The 21,443-nt window shown below is 42.0% G+C and overlaps 1 protein-coding gene across 1 annotated transcript in view; it reads right to left on the bottom strand.

The window, feature by feature from the left end:
- The window catches only part of ARHGEF28 (Rho guanine nucleotide exchange factor (GEF) 28), a gene marked incomplete at its 3' end in the record, with an annotated part of 81,375 nt that overhangs the window by 38,220 nt on the left and 21,712 nt on the right, over positions 1–21,443 (bottom strand). The window contains exons 7-8 of the mRNA XM_009586011.1: positions 18,884–18,930; positions 17,316–17,376 (exon numbers count right to left, since the gene is read on the bottom strand). Coding sequence (XP_009584306.1) covers positions 17,316–17,376; positions 18,884–18,930 — 108 coding nt within the window. The remainder of the gene's footprint in view (positions 1–17,315; positions 17,377–18,883; positions 18,931–21,443) is intronic.

The raw sequence follows: 21,443 nt of genomic DNA on the forward strand, positions 1-21,443 counted from the left end.
CATACCATTAAAACATCCTTACGCTTCTCATTTTGCTTCTCCCTCCTGCAAGAATTTTAACACAGTTTTAGTGACTGCCATGTTGAGAATTGCTAAAGCTACAAACCATTTCCTTATGTCTGCCAAGATCCCGAAGCCTTTGTTTATAAATAGCATAAAAGCATTGTTTTCTACAGCAGTTCATCAGACTTGGGCAGCTAAAATCATATGGAAATGTGATTTGGCAAAACTGGCAGTATTTTCTTGCTGCAAGTAAAACATTCCAAGGACTGGTCTTCAACCAACAACCAGGAAGAAAAAAATGTCAGGCTCTCCATTGCTTCTTGTATGCTTACTATCTTCCCCAGCACATGCTCCCTCTTTTATATAAACGCACTGGATACAACAGGCGGGCAAGGGCAGTATTTGTCTCTCTCTAGGCTGCAAAGGTGCAATACATACCCCTGAAAAACAGCCCAGGCGTTAGAGATTCCCAAATCACAGCATAAACCTGAGCCTATGGAGACAGTTTCTTGACTTCAGCAACAGTCCCCATTGCTGAGGTCTCTACAGTCAGTTAATGGACTGCGCTATGAATTACACGTCCCAAGCCAGCAACAACAAAATCCCCCTATTACTTCACATTTTTATTTATATCGCAACTTCTAATACCACATTATTTTAAAATTCTGTAAGAGAGTAACAACCTAAGTAACAATTTCTGAAGAAAGCTGCTGCACATACAGTAAGATATATCGGAATACGTTATCTGCAGTACTTTTCATTGGTAAATCTTTATTGATTATCACTGCTAACTGCCATATGTTTTTCTGGCAATGCTCCAGTCAGTCTGTTGTTAAAGGTGAGATGTCTAAATAAATATTCGTTGGGGTTTTAAATGAACAGACAAAAGGTAGCAGGTTATTTTGGGCTTCGTGTTGCAATATGACCGCCCTGTACCTCCTTACTCCCATTCTGCCCCCCAATTTCAAACATGCATGAAGGGACGACTACATCAAACTAACTTTGTAACAAGAGAGGTATTTCAAGACTTTGCTGAATGCAGGGGAGAGCATTATTAATTACACATTGACTGTGCTAGTAACTTATTTCCACTGGACAGGCCCACATAGTTTAAAAAGTGACAAAACTGTCACAAATGTCCACATCACACACTGCATTCCTACAGCCCCACTAATTGCCTCCAGCCTGCCTCGCTGGCTACAGGTCATCTCAGTCTTACGGTGACCATCAGCAGACCTTCCTCCAGGTTAACACGGCAGCAGGTAATAGCTCGCTGCACTGGGTACCGGTAACAATATGCAGCAAGGCTGTCCTTGCCTGCAAGATGAAGAGTATCAAACAAAATGTCTCAAAAATCTCACCTACCCATTCAAAATGCTTATTCTCATTGCAAAACTTCAGCACAGCTTATGGAAAGACAGATAAGACTGCCAGGGCAAACTGGCACTTCTGTGAGAGTGAAGGTGTCCCAAAGCGCTTTAGCTCTGAAAGGTGTTGGTAATGGACTTCAAGATGCTTACAAAGGTAAAAATGACCCGAACATGACACAGCTGAGTTGCTCTGGTACTGAAACAACCCAGCAAGTACAGCTCACCAAGCTGATCCTCCCGCCAGAGCTGAACGCGCTCTGGCTGTATACTTTGCCATGGCCACAGAAAAAGAATAAAATAAAGGCATGTCTCCTTCAGCAGAGCCTGTGGCACTCTGCCATCTGCCTGGTAAATAGTCGAGAAAGATGTATGCGTTATTTAGATGTAGGTGAACAAAAGCCACAGTGCTGGGAAGGATAAATCTCCAAACATGGGTAAAATAAAAGACCTTGACCAATGAATAACTAGGCACAAGTTCTCTACATCTTCTGCCATGTTGTCATCAAAGTTATACAGCAAAGGCTGCACATTTTACCAGGCACAAAAGCTTATAAAAATACTTCTACTTTAAAAAAAAAAAAACACATGATCATCAATAATTCAAAACATGTTTTACGTTGGCTTAAGAAAATGTATAGCCTTGAATGACCTGTGTCAGAAAACGGCAAGAAATATAACACTGACTTTTTCTATAAAAACAAAACTTAAATAATTCTGTGAGAGAGCACACAGCAAAAGAGAAGTGAAATACACCAACGTGACCAAGCCGAGAGCCAGGAAAGAAATCACAAATTCCCTTCTCTAGATACAATGAATACTTTTCAGATGGCTCATCACATTTACCTCCAGCAATCTGAGCAGGGGTTAATGTATAACTGGAAGTAACAGAGCTATGAAGTCAGTGAAAAATGCAGACAGCTAAGTGCATGGGTCATACAGGATTGCAGAAATACTCCTCTAAATCCAGAAGCAGTCACCTGAATTTGGAGAAAGAAGTCTATGTGTTCCTGGTGAGGGGCTGACTGACGTGACATGCACATCTGTAGATGGAGGCCATGCAACCAGTTTCAATGGGGGATCTGCATCCCCAATTCAGGTGTCCTAGTGCTTCATTCAGACAGTGCAACTACTCATGACAGCAAAATTAAGCAAGTACGTAAGAAAAGCATTACACGGAGGATAAAGCAAGGTAGATTTTGAAGTGCCATTGTCATAAAGGTGAACATTTAACTGTTCTAAATCTACAGAGTGGAAACCAAAGCACTGCGTTTCCTATATACTGTGTGGAGAGGATCAGGCATCTGGATGCTAGAAATCATACTATCATGTTCAAGATGTGGTTCTAAAATAGCCACTAGGAAACACTAAGGATAAAGGCACTTGTCAATCATTGACTTTGATCTTTGTCGCCTAAACGTGGATGCGAGAAAGCATCCCTTTCCATCATGGGATTCAGAGCTCTGACCTTCCTCCCTGAAGCAGACACCTTACTCACTATACAAATGAATATACAAACAGAAATAAGTTGGTGTCACATTTTATACAACAGCACAACAGATAAAGTACTTTCCCAAGATATGGGACGCTCGATTTCAATTCCCACCTCTGCCCAAGTGGATTCAGCACATAAGTCCCACTTCCCAGCACAGTGGGACAGGCTTGTCAGCAACAGATATTCTCAGCACACCTGAAGGTTGTTAAAAGTCTCCAAAAGGGCTCCAAGAGTCACTGCCTCTGAACAGGTAGGACTATGCAGCGCAAGGGAAGGGGAGAAGAAACCTGCTTTATGGCCATTTCACATTAAATAACAAAATAAATACCATTAGGGGTCTTGCAGCAAGGAGCAAAACTTAGACCCCGCCCCAGCCCAATCACTAAGACACAGTCATGTTCACATTCTCTATTAAGTCTAATTAACATTTAATCATACCATGGACATGCAGCCTCGGCGGGAGGGAGGGAGTCTGCAATGCATGGCCCCAAAGGTGCGCAGCCTGTGCTTGGCTCCTGCCGCCCACCAGGAGTTGGGGGGGGGCAGGGGCTCCACCACCCAGTCTGAGAGGTCCCCAAACAGGGACAAAAGCAGGTACAAAATGATTTCATGACTTTGGTGTGGGGAGGAAGAATCCCACACCACTTCCTGCCAGGCACTACAAGTCTCTTGTTCACTGAGACCTGAACTCCTACACAAGGGAAATGCAGCTGCAAGGTACGTGCCCCACACCTGCGTGCCAGGATCAACCGCCCATGTTCACACACTACCAGAAAAAAGATCACGAGCGTAGATCATGAGCCTGCTGTCCCCCTGCAGAGGCACTTCTCCCACCCTGTGGGCAGCCAGGATTTCAATTCCCCAAGCACAAGTGAACACTTGGACTTTACCACTAAAACATGCACATGCACCCAAGAGCACCTTCCTGCTCTAACGACCCCATGTATATGGTCAACTGTGCATACAAGCCACGTGTGTTGTTATACTATTAACAGGGATGGGAAACAAGATGCAATACTATAACATGCAAACACCAGATCTGTATACAGTGCTTTACAACAAGTGAAGTATTAAAAAAGAAAAAGGAAAAAAAAAAGCAGTCTAAAGGTAAAATAAATAACAACAAAAGTGTCATGAAGGATGGGTGCGCACCTACAGCATTTACAGGCAAAATGAGTCCTCATGAGAGATGGAAAGAACACATACCATGCAACTTGCAACCCATTTCATCTTCTTCGCAAATTGCACGTGCGTCCATACACACTGCAGAAACTCCTATGTGCTTGGGAAATACCAGATTTCCCCATGAATAAAAGTAAAAAGTTCAGAAAGTGTTCTGCACATTAAAATGCGCATTCTGTGTACATTTTTCACTCTAAAACTAAGTCAAAGTCTCAGTCTGTGTAAACATGATTCTCCTGGCTCACTGACTTTCATGACACTGATGGATCCTACTTCTCTTAATTGGTTTTTTCCCTTTCTGAAACACAAAAAAGCAATTTTATGGAAGGAAGCACAAATTACATTTTTTTGCCATTCTTTCTCTTTATTTCTTTGCTTTTAAATGTGGTAAAAAGTTATCTTTCCTCATTAAAGCTTTCAATGATAATTCTTCCTAACATAAACTTGCTGGTCAGTGCCTTTCAACCTCCTTAAAACCCCCTTTTATCATACTGACAACACTTATAATACTTACCTCCCAAAGAATTCTCCGCAAAGGAGGACAATGTCTAACTGTACAAAGACAGTAACTGACCCTTTTGCCTTCTTTTACAGAAAAGAAAAATTTCCCTCTTCATTCTGGTAAGATTTTTGTACATAATTTAAAAAAAATTCCTGTTAGCTGTTGAGGCACATTTGAATTACCAAATTCTCCCTAAATGAAAACAACTGTAACCAGCAGAGCTTTCTGCAGCTGCTGCCGCGCAGCTCCCAGGGTGTCAGAGCTGCTCAGTGAGAGCTACACATGCAACCAGAAGAAAAAAAAGCCCTCAGAGAGTAAAGAAGTAAAAACAATTTTAAAGAACAGCGCATAATTTGGAGAAAACACTTTCTTCTTACTTAACAAATTCCAACTTCGTTATCTACAAAAGCACAACCAACAGTGAGGTAGACTTTTGACAGAAAGAAAATCTACCTTATGTGAGCTGTTTATAGCCACCTGCACACAACCAGACAATGAAAAGGAGGCAGAGCTATTAAGCAAGAGTCATTTAAAAGAAGACAGCTTTTTCTACCTGGTTTGGATGCCCTTCTTCGAATCCTCATTTTAGGTAAGGAAGGCCAAGAGTAATTAAAAGGTGAATCAGAGTCTGAGTCCATTTTTGTGCTAAATAAACAGAGAGCAGATTCCCAAAGTTGCACTTTGTTGTTCTCAAGAGCAAGTCAAGTCTAAGAGTGATGTAAAATAAAGGAATGGACAAAGAAGGATCAAATTGCCTACTAAACACAGGGGAGGGAGAAGTTGTAAATGTTTGCTCTCTTCAGGCGTCCAGGCATGTAGACAGATCAGGCTGCAAATACTAAGGCAGAAAGAAGCAAGGACGTTAAAGTACAAGAGCTTCGAGTAGAGCTGTTGCATCCTGGTCCAGAGCTATTTGAAAGGTCACTGTGCGCCAATGAATCATTAACTCACCTTTCCATTTTGATGTAAATGAAAACAATAGGAGCCAAGTAAGGAATGAGAAAATAGGTCTCAAAAGTAAACAAACTATTGCAAGCTTTTTTGAAGCATTGTTTCCCAGTTAGAAGTGGGGTTTACAAGAACTCTCAAATTAAGGACAGGCAAAATGCTGGAATTAAGGAAGCCAAAGATTAACAGTAAGCTAAGACCACTAATCAATCTGCTGGACCCTATATTACTGCAGAGCAATAGCCCTCATCTCAGCGTTTACAACTTCAGCAGACCTTGGGATGTTGCAGCTGGAAAAGCAGCGATAACCCACTCAAAATCTGTCGCTCCCATCTTTCTAGCTCAAATGAGCTTAAAGCTTAAGTGTTATAAAGAAAGATTACACTGTCATTAGAGGAGCTCTCTTTCCAGTATTATTTAGTCTGAATAGTACTTTCTCCTTCACACAGTCACCAAGTTAGACACTGAATCATAAGGATTTTGTAGAGCTGGCACCTTGACAGCTCTGGTCTAACCTCACAGCAATGCACAATACAGCTAGTGACTAATTTACAACAAATCCTCCATTCTTATACAGTCTCCCTGAACAACTCGTAGGCAATTAGTATTCAGTAGGAACTCATTATCCCTTCCCCCAACATCTTTACACTACACAAACTACTTTTTTTTTAAACAGGCTCAAATGTGGCTATACAAGAGCTAATACAAAAATAACATGTCCACTGTTTCTTAACCAACTCCACCAAACATTTCTTTTAGTTACTCCACAACGTATGCATTTTTGTATTCCACATAAAGGAGGAGAGGGAATGTGGATCAGTTTAAATGTCAGTTTTTGGAAGATGATGACATTTGAGCTTGTTAACATTCCTTACTTCACTTCAATTATTTTTCAGGCTGCTGAGGTCTGCAGCGCTACTTCTGTATTATGTTTCAAGTGATTCCTCAATCCACATTTCAGTTGGAGATAACAATGTGTTTGTTGAAAGAAAATAACACAATTCAAATGCAAATTTAATTCAAAACCCACTAGAAAAATATCTATCAGGTTTTCAGGGATAAAATAATTATTATACAAGCACTTCATAAAGTGCACAGATTACATAAAACACAGTTGAAACACATCATTGTTCTGCCCTTCCCTTAACTGAAGTTCTGCCAGCTTTGTTAGGCCTGAAAAGAATAATTCGCCCCAGACACTGGAAGCCTTAGACTTTCACTTTAAATATTAGACACTCCCATAGACTTTGTTTGATTTATAAATATAATTAACAGCCCCAGGGACTTACAACAGACAATGGATGACTGAAAATACAGAGGATATAAATCCATGCTTTAAGCATCCACTTCAAAATATCTCCACTCCCTGGAATGTCAGGTTCAAATTGCACTGATAGATCCCCTGGGCATACAGGAATGCAGGCACTGACGTACACCTTCCCACCTGCACACCATCCAGGGCACTCGCCTGCCTCCCACCGTGGCCACAGATTGAGAGAAAAGGAAAGGACAGAGCTTATTTGTTGGATAAGTTGTTCACTTAGGAAATGTCTTCCCAACTGCTCCGACACAAAAGATTTCCCCTCTACCCAAGTGTGCTCTCTCATTCATCGGATGTATTTAACGCCAACCAGAGTAAAAGTCTTAATTTCAGACGTGTATGAAAGGCAGCGCTCTATGGGCAAACAGCAGTTTACATTTAGAGAGAGCTGTATGTTTTACACTGACTTTAAAATTTCTCACCTTTTGATTTTAGCAATTATTCCTTTGTTCTACTTTATGAGAAACAGTAAATTTTGCTTACTTCTGTGATACCTCCATTTGTGCATCTTTTCTCTAAATTGACCAGTTCTGCCTTTTTTCACTTATATTTTCAACTAAAATACACTTACTCACTCCCATTGGTCTTCCTGGACTTCTGTTTAGTCCAGGGAGGGATAACTAGAACCAAACAAAATACTCACAATGCGGAAATGCAGCTGATATATTTAATGGCATTAAAATATTTTATGTGCCAAGACATTTACTTTCTCGAATGACCTCTGTACACTGCATAAATGTTTTCATTGACTGCTCCAGTTATTGCCTGCTCCTTCCCTTAAACTAGCGGCGTTCATTTAGAACCTTCTAATACAAATGAGTAATTAAGGATTGTTAAATAATTTTTCAACAGCAGCCCTATTACATAACACTTGGAGAATCCAGCTACTAAACTTCTGCTGTGATAAAAACCTGACCATTTACTCCTGCTGCTTATCCTCTGTTTCTTGGCCAAGTTCTTAGGCTTTTCACCCGCTTACTGCAATCTCCCTTGAATAGGATCTTGCACGGGAATTTGTCAATGGCGGTCTGAAAGCACATTATCAACCTTACCCCCTATTTCTGAAGGGTTAATTGAACATCACTCACATTATTTACTCCGTTCGGGCCTTGTGAAAGATTATTATTTTCTAGTTTGTAAAACTGCTTTATGCAGCCGTGAAAGACCTCATGCTGCTTTTTGCCACAAAGAAGGGTTTTGCCTTACAGTCTTCGGTTAAAAATATTTTTCTTCCCCATTCTTGCACTGTGTGGGATGAGCCAACCCACTTTTCACCTGCCACTCTTTGTTTCCAAAGGGGTGGCATTTGCATGCGGCTGGCACAGAGATTTGGCAGCTTATGAGCTAAAAGGTGCTTTCTAGCTGGAAAATATTAACCTGACTTTCCACTGAAAAAGTATTTTCAATTATGTATACCAAGGTATAGATGTGAAGATAAAGAACAAATGGGCTTTTTGTGTGCATTACCTAAGGCTAACGCTTTTGATAAATAATGTAATGCCTTAAATTCTTTCACCCAATGCTTGCCAAAACACATCCGTATGATATAAATGTTTTTAAGGGATATTACAGTCTATTGTCTATTGTCTGACCATTCCCGCGGCTCATGGCAAGACGGAAGGAAGCAGAGGAATGTCACCAGCATCCGCAGTCTCCATGGAACGCACTGTCGCCTCCCCGGCGCACTCAGAGGACAGCCCCGCGGCGCCGAGCGGGTGGGCTCCCACTCCCGAACACTGCTAAACCATGGGCTAACAGCTCGCTCTCTCGGGCAGACCAGAAGGACACAACCCCTCTGGGCCCAGTGCCTCCAGATGGAGAAGGGATGTACACAGGATGGAAAGCGGGGCTACCAACCCCAGAAACAGGGCTGGAGAGGGCCACTGTTGGACACAGGTGAGATGAGAGCTGCCTGAACAACGGCTCTGCCAAAAATGCCCTGCCCAGTTTGCTCTGGGCAGAGTCTTCCCTGAGATCAGGGATGAAGTTGATTCCCCCCAGCTTGGTTCTGCCCCAGGACCAGCAGAGTCTGCCATCATTTCCCAAAGCTGCGGAGAAGGCTCCGACAAAGAAAGATGGTGTAGAAAGGGATCTTCTCTACCAGCCTCTGTGACCCACAGGCACGCGTGGCTTTCCTACCTTCTTCACTCCATTGTTTTTATCAATTAGAGCACATCTTCCCACAGAGAGGATCAGCCAACGTACCTGGACAAAATATCTGCATTACCCTACATGAGACTGAACAATACTGTTGAAAACTCAGCAAATGTGAATTAAAGGCAACTAAAAGCAAAACACTACCAACCGGATCCACACACCAAGCACCCTCCAACTCTAATGCGCTTTCCACCTGCCCACAACAATGATGTGATGACTGCTGTCAGCAACAGCCTCACAGGTCTCGTAGGATGCCTTGTCACACACGTTATTTTTACCACCTCTCTTCTCTACCAAAGACCTGGGTCTTTCTTATGAAAGTTTATACTGGAAGAGTCAGAAAAACTTTGCTACATCACTATTCTCCCCCTCTCCCTTTCCCAAATCACTGATGAACCGATCATCAAAAAACACAGAACCAAGCCCAGATCCTTAAGATCTTGGCAGATGACCTCGCCCACTTGCTTTTACGATCTTCTTTATTGCTAAATTTCTGATGGGTGATTCATGCATTCAGTTTAGGGAACTGGCCTGTTTATTTCCTCATTTTGTGAACAGAGATCCGTTGAGGCCTCCCACAAGTAACACAGCAGTTGGTATTTAAACTGTTCAGCCGTGGATCCCAAAAGGTCCAGGCAGGCAGTCACTGCCCATCATCACTGCCTGACGTATGACAGTAAGTGGTGGATCCCACCTCTCTCACTAGCGCCCCGCAGCAGGCTCCCCAACCCGCCTCACCCGCAGGGGGACAGGGCTGGGAAGAGCAGGGAGCTGAGCAGCGGAAGGAGAAGCAGGGAGTTTCTTGCACTGCACACTTTGCACTGCAAACACACCTGCTTTCCACTGTTTCAAGCCCGATGAAGCCACAGGTTTCAACAGGGTGAAAGATCATTAGCGTTCAGCATCGCGGAGCCTCTTCCTCCCACTTCCACTTTAAAGCAGCAGCTTTTGCTCTCCCAGAAAAGCATAGTCCTGCGTGAATTCAAGTACCAAACCTAGGCACGTTTTGACGTGAGATTAAATGGCCTTCAGCTCCCAAACCTCCCGCTCACACCTCTCCTCATGCAGGTGTTCTCCACTCTTCCATTCAAACAGCTGATGACGAAACCCACCCACACTAGAGACCCCTCTTCTGTAACAAGTTTCTCCTGTAGATGCTGTGTAGACAGATACCAGAAACATTAATGAAAAATACAAAATAACGATATGGTACTATAAATTTGGGTCAATTTTTCATTTACTTATTTGTGCAGTTTCTTGGACACTAGCCTGGAAATGAACACAGAACAGCTGCTGCCTTCAGAGACACTCTGCTGAGAGCAGCAGGCCACCCTACCCATCTCCGAAAAAGAGTTTACTGAAACACTCCGCAGTCATGGCAGGCTGCAGGAGAAGCAGAGTCAATTTGTGTGCACCGCTTTCTGGATTGCTTTAAGCTAGACTGCCAGTCCAAGTGTTGTTACGCTCCACTGCATTTACTTCCACATGGATATATCCTTTTATCAACCCCAGGGCACATGGAATCACAGTGCTGCTGCAAACCATCCAGACTGAGAGGAGAAACACTCCGCAGTCATGGCAGGCTGCAGGAGAAGCAGAGTCAATTTGTGTGCACCGCTTTCTGGATTGCTTTAAGCTAGACTGCCAGTCCAAGTGTTGTTACGCTCCACTGCATTTACTTCCACATGGATATATCCTTTTATCAACCCCAGGGCACATGGAATCACAGTGCTGCTGCAAACCATCCAGACTGAGAGGAGACCATGCCATCTAAATTTATACCTAACTCCTTACTATTCCCATGCAGGTATATTTCTAATTACAATGTGAACTATGAAATTAATTTTTAAGACTGTTCTTTGAATGTTTTCTTTGAAACCAGAGTGACAACTACAGTTAGAACAGCTGTTACAAGAATAACACTTTCATGCTAAAAATACCATGTTTGTGATATTCAGTGCATGATGCATTACCCTACAAAGATGCATTACCCTATTAGCAATACTTACCTTTTGCAAAGCAACTGTTTGTAAGTGGTGGTACTTAAATCTTGTTTCTCTGATAAACTAAAGGAGCCATGTACCTTTAAAAATTTAAGAAAATCAGCTTTGCGTAAACTATACTAGTACTTCAAGATCTTTGGAGAACACCCACAAGATTGGGATGAAGAAGGGCTCAGAGTTTTTACAAAACTGAGCTAAAAACATGACCTCTGCCCAATCCTGACTCAATGTAGCTCCAAAGAGCAGTGGGCATGCACACAGCATTATTTCGGGATTTGTCCCAAACTCTTCATGCTGTGCAGTTCACTGCCCCGCTGTCAGGATTGCACAGCGTTCCTCCAACTCGGACCTTTCTGATGCCTCGTTCATGATTGATTGCAGATTTTTTTTTTTTCCCCTTTTTTTTACCGCACCATTCATCTGATGTGGTTTAGGATAACAAACTCAGTTTAGGATAACAAGCTCATTAATACTACTTCCACGTGACAGTGGTCGGTATGCCCTGACTCTTGAAACAACCACTAAGTACTTCCAACAAAGTACATAAAGAGATAATTTGCCTAAATGCTCTCCTTGTCCAGTATCTATTCACATCAAAAGATTAGCTGGGATATGCAGTACAAATGTGGACGGAAAGCTCTTCGCTTTTTGGCCCGTACCCTGATGAAAAGCTCCCTTGAGTTTATTTGCAAAAGCTTGAGAACCAAGGGCTAGAGTCAATAAAAATCTTTTCCTGGTTTCGGCTCCACGGAGGCCTGTGCGGGCCCCAGCAACACGGAGAGCGCACATGAAAGCAAACCCAAGTTTGACTTGGACCTCGCTCCTACTGAAGTTTCGCCAGTGACTTGGTTGTTGAGTCTACACTTACACTGGCAGTCTGCACTGCCGAAACGTTCACCAAAGACCCATCTCATCAAAAATCCAATTTTCCATGTTTCAGGGAAGACTTCAAGGGAAGGGCTGCCTCTCAAGGAGGAAGAAGGCTGAGAAATGTGTTCATGTGTGCACTTTCAAGACTACAACTGTTTTCTTCACAATGTATTTCTGGATTATATTTCACATTTAAAGACTAACTTGACATTAGATATATCCCAGATTGTTTATTTATGTTAGCATGAAATGAGACCGGGCAGAAGACAGGCAAAAGAGCTTATTTAAACATGAGGAAAAAAAGAGCCTCTTTTTGAAGGATTATTTTGTTGAGCAAATTTGTTTTGGATTTTAGGCAGAGGAGGAGGACACGTTCTGGGAAGCCAGACAGCACATGTTTGTAACTTGTTCATTTTTCTTTCTGTCTTCCTTTTGAGGTTAACTTGAATTATACTGTCTCAGAAAATCAAGAGTGGAGGAAACTCCAAGAAACAAGAACAAGCTTGTTTCAGTGCCTAATGCTGCTTCTTGCAGATTTCTCCATGGCTTTTTAGTTAAGCTCAGTTCAGGCTCACATCCCAGGAAGATTTTACTTCCCACATCTTCTGTAGCTCTCTACTATTCTGCAATCTTCAGTATTTAGCTGTTTATAGACACTCCAAACAAATGAGAATATGTTTTATCTACTGCAATGAACTACTGACACGTTTAAATGCTGTTTAAAGGTTGTTTCTGGCAGGACTCTGACAGATCAGCCCCAAGTTAAGCCTCTCTTCTGCAACGTGCAAAGAACCATGCAAAGGTTTTGCAAAAGTAGAAGCAGCAACATAAAGATCTCTGAAAGGTGCAGCAAAAAAGGGCCGAGTGCAATTGCCACAGTCACTAGCTGCAGCAATAACCCTGCAGTTTTCTTCAGCTATTATTTTTCTCTGCAATTTTCAGACCACCTACTTTTCAACCAAACATGAGTTTTCAAAAAAGCCTCCTTTATCACAAACCGACCTTCCAGAACTTCTTCAGCACAACCAGTCTGAGTATTTGCACATCTCCAATCATCTAAGTATTGCAGTGCCTCTTTCTCACCTCACTCTCTATTGTAGTCTTTGTTTCAGGTGAAAAACTGAGACACACAGAAAAAATAAGTGACTTGCCCAAGGTCCTACTGTAAATTCATTAAGGAGAGAAACTGAAGCAAATGTCTGCAGGTTCTGGACTAGAGATGCTACGGCTCGTCCACTCAACCTCTCTCAAAGCATACATAAGGGAAAGACAGGATTGAAAGATGCCAGGAAAAGACAAAAATTACCACAAGCAGCCCTAATCACAGGACTCTTGTAACTGTCTCAAACAGGCAACACTTAACATGTAATTTTCACTTTTATCTATCAATAACCATAAAATTATTTCCTGTAGTTCCAATATCAAAACAGGCACACTTGACTCAAAACACTTCCAAATGCAAACATTCTGCCCACCAAAAACCAAAAGCAAACAAACACCAAAAAAAGCAATGAAAGATGTGATTGCAGTAAGTAGAAAAACTAATCATTTTACAGACCTAACAAAACTGTGCAAATGCAGCAGGACCAAGTTTTTTTCTGTCTTAAAAAACCCCACCTTTTTAAGTCTTACCAACCACGCTAACGAAATCTAATTAAAAAAGAACAAAACAGCAACACTGAAACCAGATTTTTCTGCAGATTACAGTGCAGCCCTACTGGTTTATACAGAGAAGATGATAATTATGTTCTGTTCCTTAAACTGATCTGTGGTTAAACTGGGATTTCTGTGGAACCATGAAAATCAAAGGGCAGACTCTACTAAAAATGTTTCGTAGCTGCCTGGTCACATACAGCAAACTGCCAAAAATCTGGCATCAGTATTTTTATCTCTCAAAGTGCAAAACGTGGCTTGCAGAATTTTTTCACCACTGGCAGAGCAAACAGAATAGATTAGACAGACACCACTAAGTCATTGGCACTGTAACTAGGAGAGGAGGGAAAATATTTTGAAAAATTAACATCATCCTGCCTTCCTGAAGTTTAGGGAAGAAAAAAAAAAAAAAGCTCTATTTCCTTGCAAGAAAAACTGGGGATTAGATTTTTCTTATTGGAAAAAAGTAACTTTTGCAGCTTTATAAATGGCTGCCTTTCCAAGCCAGCTATGCAAAACAGGAAGGAATTATAAATGTTTAAAAACACATGCCCAGCTAACACTGTCACATGCCCAACAGTAACAGCATTCAGCTGTCACCTCCTAGACTCTCTCCCCAAAACGTACAGGGTTGCTGACTCTGAGGATGACAATGCCTGGCAATAATACATATGCTTAATATTGAAAGGAAAAAAAAAAAATCCTTTTTTGTTGCTTTGCATTTTGTTTCTTTCATTCGCCCTCCCCAGCCGGATATTGTTTTTGTCTCTCAATCTTTCCAGCGTGTTTCTTTCAATGAAAAAAAAAAAAGTCTTTTTTTTTCCCTCTTGTAAACACAAAACAGATCTCTAACAATTTCCAGGTGAGACAGAGAGAGGGGGAAGACGACTGGCAGGTGTGACTAGCACTGAACTCAGGAGTCACCCTGTTGAGCCTGGTCTAGCATCCTGTTGTGATCCACAGTTTACTTCGATTCCTTCAATTCTTGAATATGGCAAACCCAAAAACCATCGTCTGTAGTTCAAGTGGCTTCTTATTGGCCCATCTCCACCCTGACACTCACAGCGGGGAGACCTCAGGGGCTCTCCAACCCTGGAGGACAAGAAGCCTCTTGCGCAAAAAATTGAACTACAATTCTCAAAATTGAACTACAAGACTCAAATGGTGCCTAAGGCAGCCAGGTCCCAACCCAAAGATGAAGAAGACAGGGAGCAAAGAGAGTCGGTACCCTTTCAGCATCCTACCAACTGTTGCAAGCACCCCTGCAAAGATACTCCCAAAACTTCGTTGGGAGTGGGGAAAGAGCCAGAATGGTCAACGTGCTTGAAAGGGCAGGCTGGGGAAGAAAACAGAGAGCAGGAACAGCAGAGCCCTTCCAGGAGCCACTGCATCTTTAAAGCTCCCTTCCAATCCAAACTATTCCACAATGAGACTGATTTTTGGTACAGGTTTTTAAAAGAAAGAACCGTGTGGAAAAAGAAGTAAGAAGCGGAAGTGGGGGAATTTGTACCCATTCGAAGAGCACTCACATTCTCACTCTTAGAAGTCCTCTTTGATTTACGCATCCAACTTCCTAGTGAGATTCCAGAGTTTGCTCATTTCTATTCATTCTTCTTCATTCAACCCCCTTAGCTGTTTTCCCTCTTCCTCTCCCCCACTGACAACCATTTCCATTTCTCTCCTTATCCCCCACTGTGTGCTCTTCCTGCCAAAAACATCGCCATTTAACAACGTTGCCAGGCAAACAACTTTTCAAAAAGCAGTTTAAAACAATCCAGGGTAATAAAACTACAATAATTAGCAATATGGTTACATGAGTCAGGTTAGAACATATATCGATTTTTACATTCAAATAAACCAATAAAACCAGCTTAAGTCAACTTACAAATTTCTGGTTGTCACCAAACTCTACTTCCATCCTTCTTCATCCCTCCCCACTTCCACCTTTTATTGCATACCCGATAGCCCACTCACCCCCCCAGCCTGAACTTCAGCCCCATCAGATCTCAGACACGGTGCTGACTGGAAGCCCTCCAGGTCCCGCTGAGGTCAATGGCAAAATCCCATCGGATGCCTGCATTATGACCGTTTCAGCCAACTTGAGTACGCAAACTGGGAGATGGGCAAGGAGAGGCCACAGTGCAGCCGGCAGCGAGTCCATACTCCAGTCCTTACATAAGGCAACCAAATTCTCAGTTACGGTGACTTACTTCTAAAACAAGCAGAACCGATTTCGCTGCAGCTTCTCCACAAACAAGTCAACTTCTTAAATGTACTACAAGGTAACCAGAATTTAGGGAAGAGTTCTTTTTCAGATAAGAGGTACAACAGGGAATTTTTCTTAGTTTAATATAAGCTGAGCCTGTGCTCAGGACAAAAGATATTTATATACACCTGTATATGTACAGATACATGTATATTTACAAATTTATATCCATATTTATAATTTTACTTTATACATACATAAGAAGCCTAAGAAAATATATTTAAATCAAATTGTGAACACCTAAATCTTGTTCCAAGTTGTATGCAAATTCACCATTTTTTCTTACCCAAAAGCTCCTCTAAGAATCTACACTCTACCACTCCTAACTAACAGTATGAACCACGGCCAAAGTCGCTTGCTTGTTCCCTGCAGAGGACTCAGGATTTGCTGCAGCTGCCCATCCAAGCATCAGAGAGGAGACTGAGCTGGTCTGAAGCCAGAGGCCTGGCTCCTGTTCCAGCTGTCACAAGCAGCGCTGTGCAAATGATGCCTTAGAAGGAAAAGGCATTTCAGGGGTAAGAAAAAGAAGTATCAGCAGTAATTTCAGGGTGGAGAACTTCCACTCTGTCAGCTTTTAAGCTATCTTATGTTCCCTCCAGATGGTATACCTGGAGCAGAGACTGGAGCAGATGTGGCTTTTGATTAGCAAACCATAATCACTCCCCAACGGCTCCACACCCTCCTACGCGGAGATACAGTCCAATACTTTGGTCTTGCTTGACAAAACAGATTTGATCATATAGGCACTAATTTCTCATGTACGTCCACTGCATTTTGTTGCAAGGCAAGGACTGCTACGCTGTCCTATGCTCAAAAGCACTGAAGTCAGGATAACTGTGGATACAAATATTTTTGCTACTACTCTCAATTCCCTTATGCAGCTCCCGTATTCCTTGGATGGGAGAGTAAGACAAACATGATTAAAGTACAGGCATTTGGCATAACAATGACTAGAAAAATAAATAACTTGATGATGATTTCAACGAGAGATTATCAAAATGATCTGCCAGCTTCTTATCGTACAACTGTGCCTCTGAGTTTACGTCAGCTCACTTCCCTCTAACATATACCGACCCCATTCATGCACATATATCCCCTCCCTTTCCACGCACACAGAACAACTCTTCACCAAAGTTTGTGTATGGGCTGTCTGAATGCCACCATCTGGGCTGCTCTTTCTGAGCTCATCCCTGGACCGCAGGCAAGTGATGCCAGCCTGGCGCTCTCTGCCTGGCACAGCAGCTCCCACTGGCAGAGCTTAGTTACTCATTGTCTTTTTCCACCTTGCTGTGCTTTGCATGAGCCCATGTTTGCACATGGTTCTTGGAGCTTTCCCCAAACTTGAAAATACTCACCTTTCCATTTGAGTTTCAGTCTCTAAATGTACTGTCTGGTGCAACTGGCTATATTCTCCTACCAGTCCCACAACTCACCGCTGTGGTATCTAAACACTTCTACATGCTTTTAAAGAAACTGCCTTGTGTGTATTTGCCACCACACTATATATCAACAGCTTTTGGGAAGTCAAAATGATTAATTATTTCTTACCTCTGCCCAACAGGACATGATCTTCATCTTCTTTAGACGGAATCACAGAGTCTCGGAAAGGCTAGAAACAGAAAACTTGAGCTGTATCTTTGAAGACAAATAGTTGCATTTGTGCTTAGTTGCAAGCTGTGCTATAAGCTTTCAGAATTCAGTTCAAACACTATCAAGCAGCAGTCACTTCATTTTAGCCATTTTAAGAAATGCACCAGATACGGCATGCCACTCCCAAACATAATCAAAGAAGAAACCAAATCATATCTCACTTTCCATGCAAACTCCAGTTTTCAGTCTGCTCTTCTCTTACAAAGTTTAACTGTGCCCTGGCTGACCAATATACAGTGTTTTGGAGGAAACAGCAATATATTTCTAAGATGTCTCCTTCTCTAATGCCTGAGCTGTTCACACCTGTAGAAATATCATAGGTCAGTTCGTTCTCTACAGAGTCAACTACGGCCTTTCTGCTAGATCAAAACAAGAGACAGTCAATAGGACTTCTGAATAGACAGAACCTTTTCCCCCCAGCAAGACTTGTGAGATGCAACACTCTGCCCCAACATACATTTTCAACATAGACTCCAAAATGCATGCATGCTGCAGAGATGTAATTCTGAGATGACATAGATTACAATAGCAACACCTGAATTCCAAACAAATGGTCAATCTTCTGTACAACTGGCAATTAAAAAAAAAAAACCTAAAGTGGTCATCATTTTCATAATAACGACCTAACAAAAGTGTCAGTCCAACAACTTTCCAATAAATTCACATGTTATTTAAAAAAATCAATAGTCATTGGCTATTGAGAAGATATCACCTTTACCAGATTTGCCAGATTTTACCAGACTTTGTTTCGCTCAACCTAAATCATTGTTTTAGCTTCGTACCCAGTTGAGCCAATAATCAAGCTCCTGCATTAAAAGGTGATACAAAAACACTGAGACAAAGATTTTCTGGTTATGTAAACAGATACAAATAAATAAAAAGCAGAATATAAGACTAGAGATCAAATACAACTGACTAACCATAATGGGACTTCTCACAAATATTGGTCCCCCCCCAAAAGCTGTTAGATACCTCCACGTAGAAGACAATGAGAACTGCCATAGTTGTTACATCAAGCATTTTTCGAGTTAAATCCAGTTAAGGACTCACAGTTACCCACAAGGTCTCTCTCAGAGACCAGCTCCTCAGATGTAATGAATCGTGCCGTCTCAAGGATGAAGCTTGTGCGAGACAGGCTGTGCTCTCCCCAGACTGGCAGCTGAGCTGCAAACTCCCTGAAGGCACTAAGGTTCACCATAAACACAAGAGCTTTCTGGTCCAAAAGCAGAGCTTGCTTCTCCAACACAGCTTTCCGGCCCACAACCACACAACAGGTTCCTTCAAATAATAATCATCTACACATGTAACTATTCCTGCAGCATAGGAATGGGCAGGAAATGTTGTCTGGCAGGCATTAGTGACCTTATTTATTTGTTAGTTCTGGGAGGTGCTCAGATAGCCAAGCAGAAGTTGCTGCTTCTCAACCTAAATGAAGCTTAGCTATTTCTGTAAGGAGAAATCTGTACCTTCGTATCATCCTCGGACAAATCATCAGATGCCAAGTTCACAGGACCTGTAAAAGCAAAGATTCCTGCTTTTAATAACAAGCAAATTCAGTTTGGATCTGCTTTGGTTTCTGCTGCTGGTCTCTCTCCTTTTTTGAATAGGAGGGGGGACACAAGGAGCAGGCAAACAGGCAGGCGAGCCAGAACAATGGACATGGGCAGCCCATGCATCTCCCCACAGCGGCGTTCCCGTGGGCAGCATGCGAGCTGGATGCACAACAAGTGCTATGTTATTGTCACAGTTACGTTCAGGCTAGGCAAGCACGGCGATTTGTTAGCCAGCTGCTGATTAACCCCTACATGCTCAGAAAATCAACAGTTCTAGTGCCGTGCCTCACACCAACTCTGCAGAGCAGCTGGGCTCTGCTTTTCTTCGGCAGGGGTTTCGTTCATTTTCTGAAATTAGACCTTGCATTTTCACCCCAAAAAGTAAAAAGTAACATCATTTCTGTCACTCTTTTTTTTTTTATGGTTTCTTCCCAGGGCTGCGGGGAAGGACACAGCACATGCAAAACAAGGACCACACTTTGCAAGTTTTGCCCAAATGCAGCCTCAAGGACTACTGTGAAACAGCAAAGAGGAGTAATCTGGCTACAGGAATGCAAATGAACACCAGCATCACCCAGGCTTCCAGGAACATTATTACTTAGAAAATACATTCTAAATAATAATAATTATACAGCCAGAGTTATGTTGGTAAATGTTTCATTTTATACTGAATCTTTCAACTCAAGGTTCACATCTACTCTCAGACACACAAATCCCTCTCCATTCCCCAGCTCCAGCAAATAGTAGTAAACTAAGTATGACTCAGTAGCCAGTAGAGGGTGGTTTGGGGGACTACCTTGAGGAATGTGGGGTTTTGGGACCTCTGTCCTTTCTTGGCATTGCACAAAGTCTATACTCAAGTTTTTAAAAAAAAAAAAAAGAGCTGTATCAGTATATCCTTGGTAAAACAATTCAAAGACAGCTGCCTATTATCTAAACTGCACAATCTTCAGCAACAATGACCACACCTAACCTGCAGGTCTCTGTGAGGTGAAGTTCTGGGACACAATTATGGGCCCACTGCAACCAGTGCGCCTGTTGTCCCCGACCTCAGCAGTGTCCCTGGACGCTGGCAGGAGTCAGGACTCATGGGCAGGGTCCGTGCTGATCAGTATCTCGACCATTAATTTTTAAGTAATCCACCTTCTTTAATTAACCTTCTGCAGCAGTCACATACATACCTCCCCTTACATTCTAACAGAGTGCAATCACAGAGCACAAAATCACTAGTAATGTCAAGCAAAGCATCCCAGGCATCACCTTTCGGGTAGAAGGAACCGACGATTTCTTCTGTAACTGCAGAAACTTACCTTAAAAGCTTCAGCGGGAAGATTTTTTTTACAGTATTGCCACGCAATTGGCATTATTATTATTCAGTTTCACAATTCTCAGAAATAAAAAGCTGTTTGCTCTATACCTAATATTCTGTAGAAGCAAATGGCTTATTCTGCAGATAACAGTATTCAGTCAACTCACGGGCATGGAATTTCAAAGTCAGAAAACAGAAAAAAGCACAAACTACTGAATTAGCCAAAATACCATCTATTTCACCTTTTGTTCTGCATCCTCACTGGATAATGTATCACTCCATGCATTTGAATTTAATTAAGTTGCTATGGGAGATTCACTGTTAAGGTAGTAGCATCACCTTACACTGACCCACTGCTTTCGTATGGTTGCATTTCACAAGAAGCAATGTACTGCTATAGCAACCTCTACTCAATAATAGCTCAGGGCTTCTGATAGCATTGTGTTTTAAAGGTCTGTTGATCTTGACTTTAGGCCCATCCAGAAGTGAGTAGTTCCTACTTATTGGAATGGCAGCAGTTTCAAAATCTGAGGGGGATACTTTCATTACATGAATGCACTAAATTAATGTCCTGAGCTTAGCAGCCACTTCATAAAGGAGTTCACTGAACGCAATTGAGAATGTAGTAAAAAGTACTCTGTCAATCGTTTCATATCATTTCTGCTTCTAGCAGCAACAATTTTAACTCAATCTTGAAAAAAGTTGTTTTGGTCTCCTGAATGCTGGCAAATGGAGGGTGTAAGACAGGCTACTAGTCACCAGTAATAATCATTCATGATTTTTGAGTATCTGGATTTGGTTAGCAAAAAAGGCCAAAAAAAAAAAAGTCTCGTTTATAGAAGTATGGTAGCCGATGACAGTATCAAAACCCAAGAAGATTAAAAAACTTTGCTGCCCATCAGTGTACAAACAATACAGGCTCTTCATGCCTACAAGTAGATAACTGCAAGCGTGATTACTACGATTTGTTTGTATAGGTCCTGGATCCTACCAAAATGTGGCATACTTTTCTTACTGTTGAACTGAAATGAGTTTTTTTTTAAAAAAAAACAGGCACAAAGTAACTCTGATGCATAAAGGCACAAAAGTATATAGCTTCCACTGAAAACACAAGTAGGCAGGTATGCCTATGCCAATATCTATGCCAAATATCTTTGGAGTAAA

Source organism: Fulmarus glacialis, unplaced genomic scaffold, assembly GCF_000690835.1.
Source record: "Fulmarus glacialis isolate BGI_N327 unplaced genomic scaffold, ASM69083v1 scaffold15619, whole genome shotgun sequence".
Lineage (NCBI taxonomy): Eukaryota > Metazoa > Chordata > Aves > Procellariiformes > Procellariidae > Fulmarus > Fulmarus glacialis.